At 51.3% G+C, this 18,357-nt stretch overlaps 1 protein-coding gene across 2 annotated transcripts in view; it reads left to right on the forward strand.

The window, feature by feature from the left end:
* ZBTB40 (zinc finger and BTB domain containing 40) overlaps positions 1 to 7,251 on the forward strand; it is a 75,070-nt gene extending 67,819 nt beyond the window's left edge. For both annotated transcript variants that reach the window (XM_074975135.1, XM_074975136.1), the window contains 2 exons: positions 792 to 1,018; positions 4,279 to 7,251. In XM_074975135.1, the coding sequence (XP_074831236.1) occupies positions 792 to 1,018; positions 4,279 to 4,473 (422 nt within the window). In that variant the 3' untranslated portion in view covers positions 4,474 to 7,251. The remainder of the gene's footprint in view (positions 1 to 791; positions 1,019 to 4,278) is intronic.
* The last annotated feature ends 11,106 nt before the right edge of the window (positions 7,252 to 18,357 follow it).

The following is an 18,357-nucleotide window of genomic DNA, read 5'->3' on the forward strand; positions in this document are numbered from 1 at the left end:
CAGTAGTAGTAATGGGAGAGAAGAAGCCCAACAGCCCCACCACAGTCTGATACAGGGCAAGGAGTATGAGAGAAAGAGGGCAGCTGTAGAGGCAGTATCAGCTTGAAGGGATCCAGGTCAGTGTGAGAGCCAGGAGCTGGAGAGAGCGAGGTAAGAAGAGGTCGTGGATGGCTGAGATCTTGGTGGAGATGGAGTGGGTGTTCCAGAGACAGCAAGAGAAGGGGGAAGGAGAGAGATGGGTATGAGGGGTGGAGGTGGTGGCGGTGGCAGGGATGGGGTTGGCAGGTAGAGAGGTTGGGGGATGGAGGGAGGGCCAAGTTTGGGGCAGATATCTCCCAAGGTGAGAAGGGGAGTGTGGATATAGGATCTGGATTTGAACTGGTGGAAGGAGATGGGAAGAGAAGTAGGCGGGAGCTGGTGGGAGCTGTAGGGGGTGAGGGTAACAGGAAGAGGCAATTGAATCAATGCAGGGAAGAGAGGGATGGAGGCTGTGATGCAGAAGGGGGGTGGAGAGAGCTATGGGTGAGAGGCAGATGGGCAAGATAAAACCAAACCCCCACAACAATCCACACCATAATGCATCACAGGGTCCGGGCAGGATCCCTCACCATCACATTCGGTGTCCCACCCCTGCACACACCACTGTGCGGCTCATTGCAGAGCCTCTCACACACTGCTCCCCATTGTCTCCAGCATCGCACTCCTTCCTCCCATGCCTGCCCCAGCCCTGGCTCTCTGCTCCTCCAGTATGTTCCACTCAGAGTGATGCTTTCTCCATGTCTCTTACACAGGGACCCAGCCATTTCGCTGCTTGTACTGCGTGGCCTCCTTCCGCTTCCCGGGGGCCCTGCAGCACCATGTCACCACAGAGCACTTTAAGCAGATAGAGAGCACCTTCACTTGTGGGCTGTGTGGGGAGCTTTTCGCTACTCGGGAGCAGCTGCAGAGTCATTACAGCGCTGAGCACCCAAAGGTGACGTTCACGGAATGCCAGGCCACCACTGCCCAGCTTGTGCAGGTAACTGATTCCTCCAGTCGCTGGCAGTCACCATGAGTGCCAGGCAAACCTCATGTAGGGGAGGCTGGAATAAGCTCCCAAAGTTGAAATGCCTCTGTTGATAGAATCATAGAATATCGGGGTTGGAAGGGACCTCAGGAGGTCATCTAGTCCAACCCCCTGCTCAAAGCAGGACCAATCCCCAACTAAATCATCCCAGCCAGGGCTTTGTCAAGCCTGACCTTAAAAATATCCAAGGAAGGAGATTCCACCACGTCCCTAGGTAACGCATTCCAGTGTTTCACCATCCTCCTAGTGAAAAAGTTTTTCCTAATATCCAACCTAAACCTCCCCCACTGCAACTTGAGACCATTACTCCTTGTTCTGTCATCTGCTACCACTGAGAACAGTCTAGATCCATCCTCATTGGAACCCCCTTTCAGGTAGTTGAAAGCAGCTATCAAATCCCCCCTCATTCTTCTCTTCCGCAGACTAAACAATCCCAGTTCCCTCAGCCTCTCCTCAGAAGTCACGTGTTCCAGTCCCCTAATCATTTTTGTTGCCCTCCGTTGGACTCTTTCCAGTTTTTCCACATCCTTCTTGTAGTGTGGGGCCCAAAACTGGACACAGTACTCCAGATGAGGCCTCACGAATGTCAAATACAGGGGAACGATCACGTCCCTCAATCTGCTGCCAGTGCCCCTACATATACATCCCAAAATGCCATTGGCCTTCTTGGCAACAAAGGCGCACTGTTGACTCATATCCAGCTTCTCATCCACTGTATCCCCTAGGTCCTTTTCTGCAGAACTGCTGCCGAGCCATTCGGTCCCTAGTCTGTAGCGGTGCATGGGATTCTTCCATCCTAAGTGCAGGACTGTGCACTTGTCCTTGTTGAACCTCATCAGATTTCTTTTGGCCCAATCCTCTAATTTGTCTAGGTCCCTCTGTATCCTATCCCTACCCTCCAGCGTATCTACCTCTCCTCCCAGTTTAGTGTCATCTGCAAACTTGCTGAGAGTGCAATCCACACCATCCTCCAGATCGTTTATGAAGATATTGAACAAAACCAGCCCCAGGACCGACCCTTGGGGCACTCCACTTGATACCAGCTGCTAACTATACATGGAGCCATTGATCACTACCCCTTGAGCCCGATAATCTAGCCAGCTTTCTATCCACCTTATAGTCCATTCATCCAGCCCATACTTCTTTAACTTGCTGGCAAGAATACTGTGGGAGACCGTATCAAAAGGAACAACACGTCCACCGCTTTCCTCTCATCCACAGAGCCAGTTATCTCGTCATAGAAGGCAATTAGATTAGTCAGGCATGACTTGCCCTTGGTGAATCCATGCGGACTGTTCCTGATCACTTTCCTCTCCTCTAAGTGCTTCAGAATTGATTCCTTGAGGACCTGCTCCATGATTTTTCCAGGGACTGAGGTGAGGCTGACTGGCCTGTAGTTCCCAGGATCCTCCTCCTTCCCTTTTTTAAAGATGGGCACTACATTAGCCTTTTTCCAGTCGTCCGGGACTTCCTCCGATCACCATTAGTTTTCAAAGATAATGGCCAATGGCTCTGCAATCACATCCGCCAACTCCCTCAGCACCCTCGGATGCAGCGCATCTGGCCCCATGGACTTGTGCTCGTCCAGCTTTTCTAAATAGTCCGAAACCACTTCTTTCTCCACAGAGGGCTGGTCACCTACTCCCCATGCTGTGTTGCTCAGCGCAGCAGTCTGGGAGCTGACCTTGTTCGTGAAGACAGAGGCAAAAAAAGCATTGAATACATTAGCTTTTTCCACATCCTCAGTCACTAGGTTGCCTCTGTCATTCAGTAAGGGGCCCACACTTTCCTTGATTTTCTTCTTGTTGCTAACATACCTGAAGAAACCCTTCTTGTTACTCTTAACATCTCTTACTAGCTGCAACTTCAGTTGTGATTTGGCCTTCCTAATTTCACTCCTGCATCCCCGAGCAATATTTTTATACTCTTCCCTGGTCATTTGTCCAATCTTCCACTTCTTGTAAGCTTCTTTTTTGTGTTCAAGATCAGCAAGGATTTCACTGTTAAGCCAAGCTGGTCGCCTGCCGTATTTACTATTCTTTCTACACATCGGGATGGTTTGTCCCTGTAACCTCAATATGGCTTCTTTAAAATACAGCCAGCTCTCCTGGACTCCTTTCCCCCTCCTGTTATTCTCCCAGGGGATCCTGCCCATCAGTTCCCTGAGGAAGTCAAAGTCTGCTTTTCTGAAGTCCAGGGTCCGTATTCTGCTGCTCTCCTTTCTTTCCTGTGTCAGGATCCTGAACTCGACCATCTCCTGGTCACTGCCTCCCAGATTCCCATCCACTTTAGCTTCCCCTACTAAGGGTTGAGAGGTCCATCCCTCTCCTTCCTCCCCTGCCTCCTCCCAGCCCCATTATTCTCTGCATTGGTGGGCATCCCCAGCTCCCCTACTTCCACTCCTGCTCCACAGCTCCCCCACAAAAAAGCGTGACTCCAGTGAGCCCCATGTCTGATAGGTCCTTAGGCTGCTTGGAGCTCCCTGGGCTCTGGTATGGAAAACACAGGGGTGTGACTGGTTTGGTGGGGAGGAAGGAGGGAGCCCTGTCAGTATGTTAATACTTTAACATCAGTCAGGGTTTGGGTAAGCAGGAAGTGCTGAGGCTTTGTTCAAACTGAATTGGTTCCCCATCACGAACAGCCCTTTACCTCCACGCTTTCCATTCCATAGACCCAGACTCCCATTCTCACCCATGCTCTCGGGGAACTCAGGCGGAGGTGTTGGCGAGATGTGTGGAGCAGACTGATTAGCCAAAGGAAGAGTCTATTGGAATCCAGATGACATTCCCCATTAGATTATAACTATTTTGTAGAAGGCCAAATTAGGCCTGGAACCCCGTACTGTCCCTTTAATACTGACGCTATCAGTAGAGAATAACTCTTTGGATGTGGGAGCCCGGTGTGTGAGATTCCCTGGGATGGTGTTCCACTCGTGTGTTATCATAGAATCTTTATGATCCAAGACTGCATATGGTGCTAAATTATAGCAGCTTTGTGAAGAGAAATATTTAAATTGCTTGCCTGACTTCTCTTTGCATCACTGGTGCGTGCAGCTTGGAGTTTCCCATTAGGCTCATGCCTATTGTAATTGCAGTCCTCTGGCGTGAAAGTAAATGTTATCATTAGAGCTTGGGCCGAGAATGAATGATGCAGACGTTGGAGCAATTTAGAGGAAAGCTTGCTCTAAGTGTCTCCTTGACTCTCTCATTCAGGTGATTCAGACATCGGAGCAAGGAGAAGCAGCTGAGCAGATGATCACCTTGGACGAAGCCCAGCTTGCTGACTCCCAACTCTTTGTGACATTGCCAGATCCCCAAACTAACCAAGCTGGCTCGGAGCTGGTGGCAGTGACTATGGACGACTTGTTTGATGACAAAGTAACTCTGATTTGTGAAGAGGCTAAGTGAGGCATGGCTGAGAGCACTTGGAGGGGAAACCACCAAGCTGGCTTATCGGCTGTACGTACCGAGGTGTGCTGCTCTGGCAGTGAAATTCTGGTTTTTTGCAGCAAAAAACTGGGATATGTGAGACTGGCAAAAGAAGTGACACACACTGCAGGCCCAGCACGTGTGAGAATGTGAGAGATTGGCAGAACTCACCCTGCTTGGAAGTCATGGATCCAGGATGGCGTCCTTCCCTAGCAGGGGCGGTGGGCAGCAGCTTTTGGTTCTGAGGGAGCGGGCCACAAGTCCCTTCCAGCCCAGGTTTGAGTAATAGGAAAAGAGAGAGATGGAGCACAGCTAAGCAAAGGCTCTGCACAAGCATGTGTGGGGAGCAGAAGAGGGAGATGGAGGGAATTTCAGTCAGTCATAGAAAGAGTTAGGGGCTGCCCGTTCAATAATCAAGAACCAGACTAAGAGCTGCTCTCAGCTATGTTGGGGTGCTGGTGATAGATGCTTATGGAGAAATCAGAGAGTATAAAGGCTGTACATGGACACACACGATATTTGCGAGAGCATAGATCTGTGTGGATAAGGCAGCTTCTGGTACACTGCTTCATTTTTTCTCTTGCCCCCTCTCACATGCTACACTGCTCTTGAGGCCCTCTGATGTGTCTACACTGCATTTTAAACCCCTGGCAGCAAGTCTTAGAGCCTGGGTCTACAGACTCAAGGTCACAGGGTTCACTCTACAGCACTAAGAACAGCCATGTACATGACTGGGCTTGAGCTCTATCGCCCAGACATACCCATAGAAAATTTGGCTGCAGCTGGGCCATCCCTTTGGATCTCTGCTCAAGCTGAAGTTTCAGGGGCATTGCCCTAAGTGTCTGTCTTAACCTGACAAAGGGAAATCCAAAGCTTAGTCATGGGAATGAAAATAAGGTGTCTGGGGCTGGCAGCTGTAGGGTCTCAGGATCAAGCACGTGAGACAAACCATTGTGCATAGTTACAGGATGTTGGGTCACCTCTCTCAGCAGATGTAACATATCTAATTAGCTGTCTGTTATTCAGAAAGTGGCTGCTAAGCAGGTGGGAGTGGCCCAGCCTCATTCTCTCCTTTAGTCAGGACCGTTAAGCACCAATCTTGCTAACTTGGGGACTACTTGGAGCCTTGTAGGATTTCAGCGAGTGGCCCTTGCCTTTCTCAGGCCGAGTCCTCCTGGGAAAGCTGGCTGTCCATCCATCCCACATCTTGCATCCCCCTCAGCACTGCACAACTTTTAAAATGGTATACAGGAAGCTCTAACCCAAAGTCAAAAAACACTAGCCTCCGATAGCCCCTAATATCTGCAGCTGGCTCCGTTAACCTGTCTCCAGCAAGGGTTAGCAATGCCTTGTGTAGGCAGAGCCTAATCCTGGCCAAATCACTGCCAAGGCTATCAGTTCATGCCCTACGCTAAGTAGTAGGGTCAGACCCACAGCTGGACAGCTACAGCTTGTAGCCTCTTTGTAAGATGACAAAGCCGCAAGATCTCCCTGCCTCCTCTAGTGCAGCTGAAGCTGCAGTGTTTGAAGAGAGAAGCAGCTAATCTGAGTGCTGTGGCCCATCATTTCTCAGGCGTTTAATACTATTACCGATGAATTGGCGCTCATGCAAATATTTCTCTTTGAGCACATAATGGTTGCCAGAATTGTACACGGCCATTCCCCTGCAGCACACAATACATGGCTTTGTGAAACGCTTTCAGATACCTTGCATAAAGCTCGCTGTCTGTGCCAGCACAATGCAAAACCTTCATTGCTGTGTAATGGCCCCTTTAAGAATAAATTTCACAAAGCATTCTTATCTGCAGTTTCCTAAAATATAATCTGATAATTAATGGTTTGCTGAACCCATTACGAAGTGCGAGTAGATGGATGCGGGGTTCCTGCAGCTCAGAGGGAAGTAGTAGCATTTATCTTCCTTTTCCTCATGCCAGAAGGTTGAACTCTGCCACTGCACCATTTACATACTGAACAGTGATCCTCATGGGCCGAGCCCCCACGGTGAGCTATACCCATGTAATCATACTGCCCAGAGACACACAAGAGCAGAAGATGAACAGATCCTGGCTTTCCAACAGCATCCTGTGCTGGTTCCTTGCAACCACTAGCCTGAGACTGTTGTTAAATAGTCCAAGCTTTCCTTGCCAATCACCTTGCTTGATGCCCCTATTTCAACTTGAAGGATGTGAGCAAATGGTCAAGGTGCCATTTTCCTTGCTGGGAGCAAAGGCCCAGAGAAGCAGACATTCTGCAGCATGAGTTTGTGGGTGACGGATGATGATGTCGCTGAAATGCTGCACAGTGTAGTGATGTGCTCCTACCTCTGAATCTCCCTCAGGCAGGCACATGCTCAGGCTGTCTGTCCCTGGGGATTTTAAGTCAGAAGCAAATCGAAGACCCTTAAATTAACCCTGAATCCAAGCAAATCGAAGACACTTAAATTAACCCTGAATCCAAGAATGGCAAGGAGATGGTGCTCAAGGTCTTGGGAGGTCATTGCAGTGGAAAGGCCTCTGCTAACTTTTGCTGAAGCTCTCCTTGGACATTTCCAAACCTTCTCTCGCTGCTGGGCTCTTGGGCCTCTTGGGAATTTGACCTAGCACCCCAAGAGTTAAAGCACCACTCTGTTAACACAGCATGAAACTGGTTTGATGAGGCTTAGGGCCAACCCCCTCTCCCTAGGGAGGGTAAAAATGCTGCTGCTTATTGCTAGCAGCAATGACATGGTCCAGGAACAATTCTTCCTTCGAACAAGAACAGTGAAGAAAATAGCATTGATACTTATCATATCTAAATATAATCGTCTTTCCTTTGCAGGATGCTCATGAAATTGGGAGTAGGGATGTGGGAGGGGGTGAGGGCTTTGGCTGGGGGTGCGGGCTCTGGGGTGGGGTCAGAAATGAGTGCAGGGTGTGGGAGGGGGCTCCAGGTTGGAGTGTGGGGGCAGATGAGGGCTCGGGTGGGACTGGGGATGAGGGGTTTGGGGTGCAGGAGGGGGCTTCAGGCTGGGACCAAGGAGTTCAGAGGGCAGGAGTGGGATCAGGGATGGGGCAGGCTGATGGGGAAGGGCTCTGGCTGGGGGTGCAGGTTCTGGGGTGGGGCTGAGGCTGAGGGGCTTGGGGTACAAGAAGGGCTCTGGGCTGGGATCGAGGGGTTCGGAAGGCAAGAGGGGGATCAGGGCTGTGGCAGGGGATTGAGGCGCGGTGGGGGCTTGAGTGCAGGCTCTGGGTGGCGCTTACTGTAAGCAGCTCCCGGAAGTATGTCCCCCTCCGGCTCCAAGGCATGGCCAGGCAGCTCTGCACGCCGCCCCGTCTGCAGGTACCGCCCCTGCAGCTCCCATTGGCCACAATTCCTGGCCAATGGGCGCTGTGGGGGCGGCGCCTACAGACGGGGCGGCGCGCAGAGCCGCCTGGCCACCCCTCTGTGTACTGTGTAGGAGCTGGAGGCTGGGTCATGCCAGCTGCTTACTGGGAGCCGTGTGGAGCAGGGCAAGCCCCCGACCCCGCTCCCTGGCTGGAGCACCGGAACAGGGCAAACCCCCCTCCCCACTCCCCGGCGGGAGCTGAGTCCAGATTAAATGGTTTGACTGGCCGGATGTGGCCCGCGGGCCATAGTTTGCCCACCCCTGGTCTAGTTAGAGAAGCGTTTGTTGCTGTAGTTTGTTTCCCTCGGTGGTGCCCTCACTGGGGTTTAAACATAGCTCTGTCATGTGGGAGAGCAGGCCCCACACACGGTGCTTGCTCAGTCTCAGCAAGGCCCATATCAAAGAGCATTGTACGTGTGATGAGTCCCCCCCGGGGTGCAACCTGGAACTGTGATATCACTGAGACCTCTGATTCACCAGCCTGGGTTCCCTCTCACACTGCGCTGCTGTGACAAGCTGTAGACTGCTCCTGGTCCGACACTTCCACCAGCATTCACACAGGCAGGACTACACCCAGCTGCAGTTACATGTAGGCTCTAGCCAGCCACTGCATGAACCAACAATAGAGAGGCTACAGCCGAAATACCCCCCACTTCCCAGCCTAGGACCCCAGAACTGTACTGTCCTGCCCTGGTCAAAAACCCAATCGGTATGAATTTATTACCCAGTTCACTTGTCCCTTGATGTGGAGAGGTCAATGCATACCAGCCCTTGTTAACTGAGCTGAGATTTTCCCAGATACTTCACTCAAAACCACACTGGTTAAGATAAAACAAGTTTACTAACTACAGAAAGACAGATTTTAAGTGATTATAAGTGATAACAAACAGATCAAAGCTGGTTACCTAGGAAATTAAACAAAAATGCAAACTAAGCCTAATATACTAATAGGATTTGAATCAGCAATATCTCACCCTCACTGATGATACAAGCAGTCCACCAAGTTTCCATATACAGGCTAGAAATCCCTTTAACCCAAGACCAGCACTTCCCCCAGTTCAGTCTTTGTTCCTCAGGCATTTCCAGGTGTTCTCTTGTGTGGGGAATGAGGCCCCAAAACATAAACGCCGACTCCGTGGGTGCTCCAGGGCTGGAGCACCTATGGGGAAAAATTAGCGGGTGCTCCAAACCCACCGGCAGCCAAGCTCCCTCTTCCTCACCTCCTTTCCCCTGCCCCCCGCGAGCATGCCACATCCCCACTCTCTCCCTCGCAGCGCTTCCCACCCCCCTGCCACTTAACAGCTGTTTGGCAGAGCTTAGGACTTTCCGGGAGGGAGGGGAAGGAGCAGAGACGTGGCGCACTCAGGGGAGGAGGAGGAGAAGAGGCAGGGCAGGGGTGGGGATTTGGGGGAAAGGGGTGGGAAGGGGGGCATGGCTGGGGTGGGAAAAGGCGGGGTGGGGCAGGGACTTTAGGGAAAGGGTGGAATGGGGGTGGGGTGAGGGCGGTGCAGGGGTGGGAAGAAGCAGGGCAGGGGTGGGGCCAGGTATGGGGGGGGTGTCGAGCACCCACTGGGCAGAGAGGAAGTTGGCGCCTATGCCCTGAAAAGATGTCACTCCCTATCTTTTATAGTCTCTCCATAGGGCGGGAACCCCTTTGTCCTAAGCCAAGTTCCCAGCCCAGTTTGTGGAAAAGTACAGGTACCAAAATGGAGTTCAGTATCATGTGGTCTGGTTGCATGCTTTGCTGACTCATAGCAGCCATTAATCATAGGCTGGCTGAAGCATTCGCAGATGAGGACAAGCCTTTTCCATAGTCCATTGTTTTGGTGATGGGCCATTAGCACTGTCTCTAGCTTCTTGTTGTACCTGAAAGGCTAGTTGTGGGTGTTACCCAGAGGAAGCACATTTGAAATACAGATACATAGTCAATATTCATAATTTCAGATACAAAAATGATACATGCACACATAGGATAATCATAGTCAGCAAATCATAACTTTTCCATAGACACCTCACTTGATACACTTTGTACAAGGTGCATCATAATTGTCATGATCATAACATAATTATACCACTATGAGGAATATGGGATGCAGTGTAACAGTACGATCTGCAGATTGTTTAGATCACCCTTGGGTTCCAAGAGCGCTGCCGCCTCACGTTCTGGAGCAGGTGCCTCTCTGAAAAAACAGAGGAGCTACTCCCTGTTGACTGCACTCCACAGCATCTCCCCACTCTCACTCCCCACCCCTCTTCAGGGATCCCTCTCATGAAATACCACTCTTCAAGCATGTCTGTCTTTTGCTGGCTTTTGGAGCGGTGGAGGAGATTCCACTGGAACACCAGGGTCATGGCTTTTACTCCCAGTACTTCCTGATACCCAAATCCAAAGAAGGGGTAAGACACATCCTTGACCTTCGCAGCCTCAACAAATATATCAGGTACATGAGGTTCTGAATGGTCACTCTATCAACTATTTTCCCTATGTTGTCTCAGAATGATTGGTTTGATGCTCTGGACCTTCAAGATGTCCACTTTCATGTGGCAATTTTGCTGAGCCACAGAAAGTTCCTTCAATTCATTGTGACAGAACACCACCTTGAGTACACAGTGCTTCCATTCGGCCTCTCCTCTGCCCCCTGGGTTTTTCCCAAATGTGTGGTCGTTGTATCTCAGGAAGAAGGGAATTCACATCTTCCCTTATCTGGAATACTGGTTACTGAGGAGAAGATTCAGAGAAGTTCTTGCTCGTGTCAGCACAACATTGCATTTGTTTAACAGTCTGGGTCTCGTTCTAAACACTGGAAAGTCAACCTTGGCTCCCACTCAAAAAATCGAGGTCACTGGAACCCTGTTATATTCCCTGACATTGAGAGTGTTTCTGCCAACCAACCGTTTTCAGATAATTAGCCATCTTTGCCTCAGTCTGCAATCTCAGTCCTCCATGATAGTTCGGACATGTCTGAGGCTCTTGGACCACATGTCTGCATGTGCGTTGGTAGTCCATTTTGCAAAGATGTGCCTTCACCCCCTTCAAATGTGTCTCAGGATGATCTACCATCCTACTCTTCATTCTCTAGACCAGCGTTTCTCAAATGTGGCCACCAACAGCCACCAGCGGCTGTTTTTGCGGCCACGACCACTTCCTGGGCTGTGATTGGGAGACTGGGGGACAAAGCAGCAGCCCCTCCCCTCCCTGTTGCTCCTGGATGCGCCGACTTTGTGTTTGCTGGCGCCGCCAGCATGGAGCGGTGCCTTGCAGCACCTCTGGAGCCACTCGGGGCACAGGGCCGGGGGAGCCTTGGACTCCGCAGGCAGCTGGTGAGTTCCCAACCCACCTTCCTAGGGGCAGCAGGGCTCCGGCTCCGGCCTGGCAGGGCTTCAGGCTTGGGCCCCAGGGCTCTGGCAGCGGGGCTTTGGGCAGTGGCAGATTACTGCATGGGCCGACAGGGCCCGTGCCGAGGGGCCCCGGACAATTTGCTCCTTCTTTCCCTGCCCCGGGCTCCTCCTCACTGCTCCTCCTCTTCCCCCTGAGGCCCTGCCCCCTGGCCTGGCTGGAAGATGGAGCCTGTGGTAAGGTGAGTCTATTCCCCCTGCCCCCACACAGAGCTGGCTGAGCTGCACACCAGAGCCCCTCTCCCTTTGTCCCCCATGCAGAGCAGAGCTGGCCCGAGGGTCATCCCTCCTCCATGCTGAGCTGGCCCTAGCCCCTCCATACCTCTGTGCAGGGCTGGCCTGAGCCACTTGTCCAAGTCTCCCTCCTCTCCCATGCAGGGAGTCCAAAGACCTGCCATCCCGGGGCCAGAGCCTGAGCCCAACCCTGCTGCCCTGGTGATCAGTTGCCAAGAGCAAACTGGACAAATGCCCAGTTTTGCCAAAAAAGTTGGGACATCTGGGGCCAAAATGGGACATATGGTCACCCTAGGCTGGGGTCCCCAAACTTTTTTTGGTCATGCCCCTCCCCCCTTACCCGGTCCGTGCCACCCTGGGAGCTGGTGCCAGGAGCAGGGCTGGATTTGGGGACCAGGAGTGGGGCCGCAGCTGGGAACAGGATTGGAGCTGCAGCTGGGGCTGCAGCCAGGAGCAGAGTCACAGCAGGGGCTGGGGGCAGGTCAGGGCCCCACCGTGCCCCCCCGAACATTTCTCTGTGCCCCCCTAGGAGGCGTGCCCTACAGTTTTAGGGACCCACTGCCCTAGGCTGTGGTCAGAGCCGCCCAGGGAGCCTGGGCTGCTGTGGGGAGCCCTGGACCCTCCATCTGCCCTGGGCAGCATGCCTTGGGGGTCAGGGACATGTGCCAGGGGCTGCTCTTGGGGAGGAACAGGGGGCAGGGCCCATGGCGGGGGAAAGGGAATGTGGGGGGCCCAAATGTTTGTGCCCAGGGCCCCAATAAATCTTAATCCACCTCTGGCTTTGGGCTCAGGCTCCAGCCCCAGGGTGGCAGGACTCGCCACTTACCCACCCCCACATCATCCCTGACCCCCAACTTCCTCCCTGGGCTTCTCTCCCATCCCATTACTCATGTCCCCCGCTACCTCTCCAGTCTCCCCACCCCTCCCATTGCCCCTGGCCCCCACTGCCTCCCCAGACTCCCCCCAGCCAATCACCCACAGGCCTGGCTGCCTCCCTCTCTCCCCCATTGCCACGGACTCCCTTCTGCTGCCTCACAACCTAGTCCCCACCCGCCCCTGCTCCTCACCTCTTGACCACGGCCCCCCATCTGGCAGTGACACCCTGGGAGGTCGCCCACATCTCCCTCCTGAAAGACCAGCCCTGGTTAAATCTGCCATGCCTGCCCCCCCATTCCCCAATACAGACATCAAACCATGGTGTTTAGGTCCACTAAACAACAGAGAAAACTGTGCATTATTTTTATTACTGAGTCTGCAAAAAAATAAACCTACATAAATACATTGCAATGATTTGGGTGTGTATATGTGCATAGTTATTTGTTTTTCCTAAAATTAATTAATTATTTTAGGAAAAAGTGTCAGAGCAGCCACCAGCAGGAACTCTGAGCATGACAAATTTTGTTGTGAGAACCCCGGCTCTAGACAGACCGGTTCATCTTCCTCCAGGGTTCCTGGACTCCTTGTAGTAGTGGATGTGTCCAGAGAACATTTGCCAAGGTGTTCCCTTTGTCCGTCCCTTGCCAACCAGGTTGGTTGTTACCAATCCCTCCCTGATGGCTTGGGGGGCGCACCTGGGTGCTGAAAGTAGGGGGATTGTGGTCAGAGCAGGAGGCCTCACAACATGGTGGAGATTTAGAGCATCTACAGTGCATGTCACACTTTTTGGGATCGTATCAGAGACTTGTAGTTCATATGCTTATCAACAATACCACTGTGATATATTATGTGAACAAACAAGGGGGAGCATGCTCCAGATTGCTCTGCCTGTGGAAGCAGCAGGCTGTGGAAGTTCTTCCTCTGGCTGTGGAAGTTTTGCCCTGAGGAGAACATTACTCCAATAAGTGTTCACTTGCCTGGGGTTTGGAATCATCTTGCGGACCATCTCAGCAGGTATTTTTCCCTGATGGTCCCTAAAGACAAGTGTTCTCCAGGTCATCTTCAAAGCTTGGGGTATCCCAACAATCAACCAGTTTGCTGGAAGGGACAACAGGAAATGTCGTTTCTGCTCTTGGGGGGCCTCAGTCCAAGCTCCCTGTCTGATGCTTTCCACCTCAGCTGGCAGTCGGCTCTCCTGTATACCTTTCTCCTGATCATCCCTCAGGTCATCCTCAAGCTTAAGGTGGATTGGGCCTAGCTTATTCTCGTTGCCCCAGCATGGCCCAGTAAGTTCTGGTTCTCCAACCTTCTCACACTGTCTATTCAACTTCCCATACCGCTTCCTCTTCATCCTGACTTACTCACTCTGAACCAGAGCTGCACCTTTCATCCTGTGCTTAGCTCCCTGCATCTCATGGCATGGCTGCTGCTTGGCTAAATCTTCGGTGGCTGTCCAGCAGGTGCTCCTCAACAGTAGAAAACCTTCCACCAGATGGCCTATTCAGCTAAATGGAAGCGATTTTCAGTGTGGTCATTAGCTCACGGAATCCAACTAACACTGGCCTCTATCCAGGACATTTTGGAATAGCTACTGCACCATCAGTCGTTGGGGCTTGTGTTTAGTTCGTTAGAATTGTATCTGGCAGCGATATCAGCATTTCATTCCCCCATTCAAGGAAGATCAGTCTTCTCCAAAGCCATGGCAGCAAGATTCTTAAAAGGTCTTTGTCTACATCCTTGAATCCGAAAGCCAGTTCCTCTGTGGACCCTTAACTCAGTCCTAGCGGTCTTAATGGGACCTCCATTTGAGCCCCTGTCATCTTGTCCCTTTCCGTTTTTGTGTCAGAAAACTGCATTCCTGGTAGCAATAGCATCCACCAGGAGAGTGTATGCATTGCAGGTTCGGATGGCCGGGCCTCTTTATGCACAACTCTCCAAAGACAAAGTGGCTTTACAATATCATCCAAAATGTTTGTCTAAAGTGGTTTCTCGGTTTCAGTTGAACCAGGTGATAGATTTGCCTTTGTGTTTTCCTAAGCTGCATCCATCTCAGGAGGGGCAGTTTGTCCACACCCTAGATGTCAGGCGATGTCCTGGACAGGACTAAACCATTTCATGCTTCGCCTCGTTTGTTTGGGTCATGTGCAGATCGCATGAAGGGCCGAGTGGTCTCTTCGCAGATGATCTCCAAATGGATAACATCCTGCATCAAGACTGCTTATCAAATAGCCTTGGCTACCCCCTCTCAGCAGATGCGAGCTCATTCTCCAAGGGCAGAAGCAATGCCTGTAGCATCCCTCAGTGACGTTTCCATATTGGACATTTGCAGGACTGCTAGATGGTTGTCAGTACCTACGTTCATGGACCATTATGCCATAACCGTGTCTTCCATGGCAGATGCCAGCTTTGGTAGAGCAGTCCTGCGTTCCTTGTTGAGTTGGACTCCGAGCCCTGCTTCCTGGGGTGAGGGTACTGCTTGTGAGTCGCCTAGGTGGAATACATAGCTGCATCTACTCAAAGAAGAAGAAGAAATGGTCACTGGTTCTTCAAGATGTGAAGCAGACGTGTATTCCTTGACTTACTCTCCAGCCCATCTGCATCAGAGTACTGCCCCTCTGTGGGTACTGCTAGGCAAATTTCTCTGGCTCTGGTGCTCGGGACATGCACGGACATCCAAGTCACATCTCGAAGGACCGCAGTTAGTGAGTAACTCTTTCTGACTGCCATGGATTAGGCCTCAGGCCCCCAGTACTATTGTGCTGTCATCAGCATCTCAGCTACTAGTTGAGCACTCTTGTTTAACGCCTCAAGCTTCCCTCTACAGTGCGTGAAATTAGGGGCTGGGGCTGGAGCCATGCCTGAGAAATTTGTTACTGCAGTGACTGCTCCTGAGAGGTGGACACTTATGATAGGCCTGGCCTTTCCAGCCCTGTGCTCGGTGCAGTCACTCACCAGCAGGACAGCCCCAGGCAGCGCTGTTTCCACTCTTGGTGTTCTCACCCAATCTAACACAAGGTCTGATTTAACCAACAGACTAGCCCACCCATTTAGGGTGTCGGCTTCTTGCATTTGTACGTGGGCTGTTGGAAACAAAATACTCTCCCCTCTGGGGATCCAAACCCCCAGGAGTGTCCATCCTGCAGGATCTGCGATGCTGTGAGTATCTTGAAGGACTCCCATGGCATCTGTTTAATCTACTCAAATTCCCTGTACGTTGGGCAGTTCTTCAGGAGGAGGTTTGTACCAATAAGCTCTGCTGCTCTCTGCAGACTGTGGCCTGAGGTGTTTAAGCTCCCCCCCGCTCCCACACTCCCCCTCAAGATCCAAAGGTTCCCACTCCCAACATGTTCTTCCCCTATGGAAATCCCTTCCATTGTGCTTTCCTCCCGCCAAGGTCCAGGTCCTGTCCTTGGATCCTTGTGCTGCATGGCAGACTCCTGCTCCCTACAGCAGCAGGCCGAACCTAGTTTTCATAGGAATCCTTGCTGGTGTTCAGAATGGGCAGTGTGATAGCAGAGCCAGTTGTGCTGCTGCAGTCCCCAGAGTAGTGATGCGCCTGCAGGCGTTTCCCCGAACACGGGGAAAAACACGTGTGAAAACAGGTTTGTGCCCAAGGGACAATGTAATCTAAATTCTGTAGGTGTCCTCTGCACTAAGTGGCCCAGAGCCTGACCCTAGAGCTGACATCCCAGATCAGGCCCAGACAGTGCAAGGGGTGAAGAGCTAGCCTTTGGGTCAATGCAGCAGGATGTCTTCACTTCTGAAAGTCTCTGGAGAAGCCAGGGCGGGTGTTAGATGGGAATTCACTGACGAGCAAGCCTCAGCTAATGGAGCTGGGTCTTTCAGCTGACAGTAAAGCCTCCTGCTTTTAGATTTGAAGATCCTGGGTTCAATCCCCACTGCTGACGATTCTACCAGAGGTGTCCTACTATGCTTGCAGTGGATCAGAGTGAAAGTGGTCCTAGTAATGGGTAGAAATAAGCAGATTTATCATGGTGAAAAGCTGGGAACTAAGGGCCCTACACATAGAGTTTGGGTCAATTTGTAATAAGTTGCTTCTTTAGACTATTCATGGCTAGAGGTAGAGAAGATACCAACAATGGAGGGAGGGTGTGGCTGGGTAAGGATGTCCTTATCGAATGTGAGCGAATCATTTTGGGAAGGGGAGTAGCTCTTTGCACGGTTCTGGTTCTGAGCTCCTCCATCACCCTCAGCCAGGAGCCATTCCACTGAACCAGTGGGGTTGCAACAGCATAAACCCCATGGAAGACCTGAACGGGGCCCTACGCATGTCTGCCTGGGCACAGCCATATCTCCCCTCCAGACTCCTGCATTGTGCCACTGTGTGCTGCAGCAAGGCCTACCCCAGAAAGGAGATAGAGGATGGCACCAGCACTGTGAACTGTTAGCCAGAGTATTGCCATTGTACAAAGTCCATCAAGCATCTCCTGCATCATTGCGAGAATAATACCTCAACCCCCCACTTCCAGCTCTTTCTGCAGTGATGCAATATACATGTCAGAGCAAATGGCAACATTAACGGCACCTGCATTCTATCTAGAAAGAGAGTGTATTTTTCAGAGCATATACTAGCATGGAGTATGTACAATGTAAGGTATTGATTGATAATTTCTTACTTTATTCTGCATTTGTTTTTCCTCTATAAAAATAAAATGTATACGATGAAATATGTAACTGCACTGCAAAATGTAAATGAATTGATTGTTTGGGAGGAAAATGCGGTTTTAGAAATTGCCTGTATCTGTGATTTTCAACTTCCCTCCCAGCTGTGGGGTAGAAAGTGGGCACCTGGACTTCTGGAGTTCTGTTGTGTCTCTAAAACATTGCGCCATCCTGAAGGCAGCCAGGCGCTGGGCCTAAGTCATGTGCAGCATAGGCTGTGTTGCATAGGAACTGCCAGACCTAAGCAGAACTGGGCCCATCTAGCCCTTTAGACGGTCTCCAACTGTGCCCAGTATCAGATGCTTCCAAGAAAGAACCTGCAAAAGAACCTTGTAATGGACAGTCGGGGAATAACGTGGCCATTGGGGAAATTTCTTCCTGACCATGATCAATTAATGGTTGTTGGCTTATGCCCTGAAGCAGGAAAGTTTATAGCCCTTATTGTGGGGTTGTTTTTTTTTTAATCTGTTAAAATGATGATGTTTACATTTTAAAGTTGAGTATCTGAAAGTTAGGAAACGACTGTTGCCCATCCCGTTCATGTGTCCATTGTGTGCACTGTGTGAGGCAGGATCCTGTTGAAACAACAGTCTGTAATCATCTAATTAAAGATTATCTCATAAAATAGATACCCAAGGGGCCCATAGTAAGGTTGCACAGTAATGGTAAAGTGGCATTTCTTAACTTTTGAGTGCTTGACTTTGTATTCTAAATAACATTCTTTAGTTTTTTCTAGGAAATTTCCTGTTTTGGGTTGCGTTTTTGTTTTCCTTTTCTTTTCAGGAAGTTTAAAAACTGAATTCTAGTACGTACAGAATACCCGTCAGGCATCTCAGCAGAGTTAGAACCTGAACATTTAACATTACAGCACCAACTTAGACCACGTGAGCTTCAGGACTAACTATGTTAGTGGGCAGCAAGAGAACTCTGTGAGCCTGGAGCGTTGGGGGTGGACTCAACGCTCCAGGCTCACAGAGTGCGGAGAGTGGACCAGATGATACGTCTGAGGGAAGGGAGCAGAAGGAGACTCCGCTGGTTGGAAGGCATGAGATGCACTGTCCTGAGATGGGGGGTTCCACGACCACCACTCCCAAGAGAAGGAGGCGGGTGGTGGTGGTCGGGGACTCTCTCCTCCGGGGGACTGAGTCATCTATCTGCCGCCCTGACCGGGAAAACCGAGAAGTCTGCTGCTTGCCAGGGGCTAAGATTCGCGATGTGACGGAGAGACTGCCGAGACTCATCAAGCCCTCGGATCGCTACCCCTTCCTGCTTCTCCACGTGGGCACCAATGATACTGCCAAGAATGACCT

The sequence above is a fragment of the Natator depressus genome, chromosome 18, assembly GCF_965152275.1.
Source record: "Natator depressus isolate rNatDep1 chromosome 18, rNatDep2.hap1, whole genome shotgun sequence".
In the NCBI taxonomy this organism is placed as follows: domain Eukaryota; kingdom Metazoa; phylum Chordata; order Testudines; family Cheloniidae; genus Natator; species Natator depressus.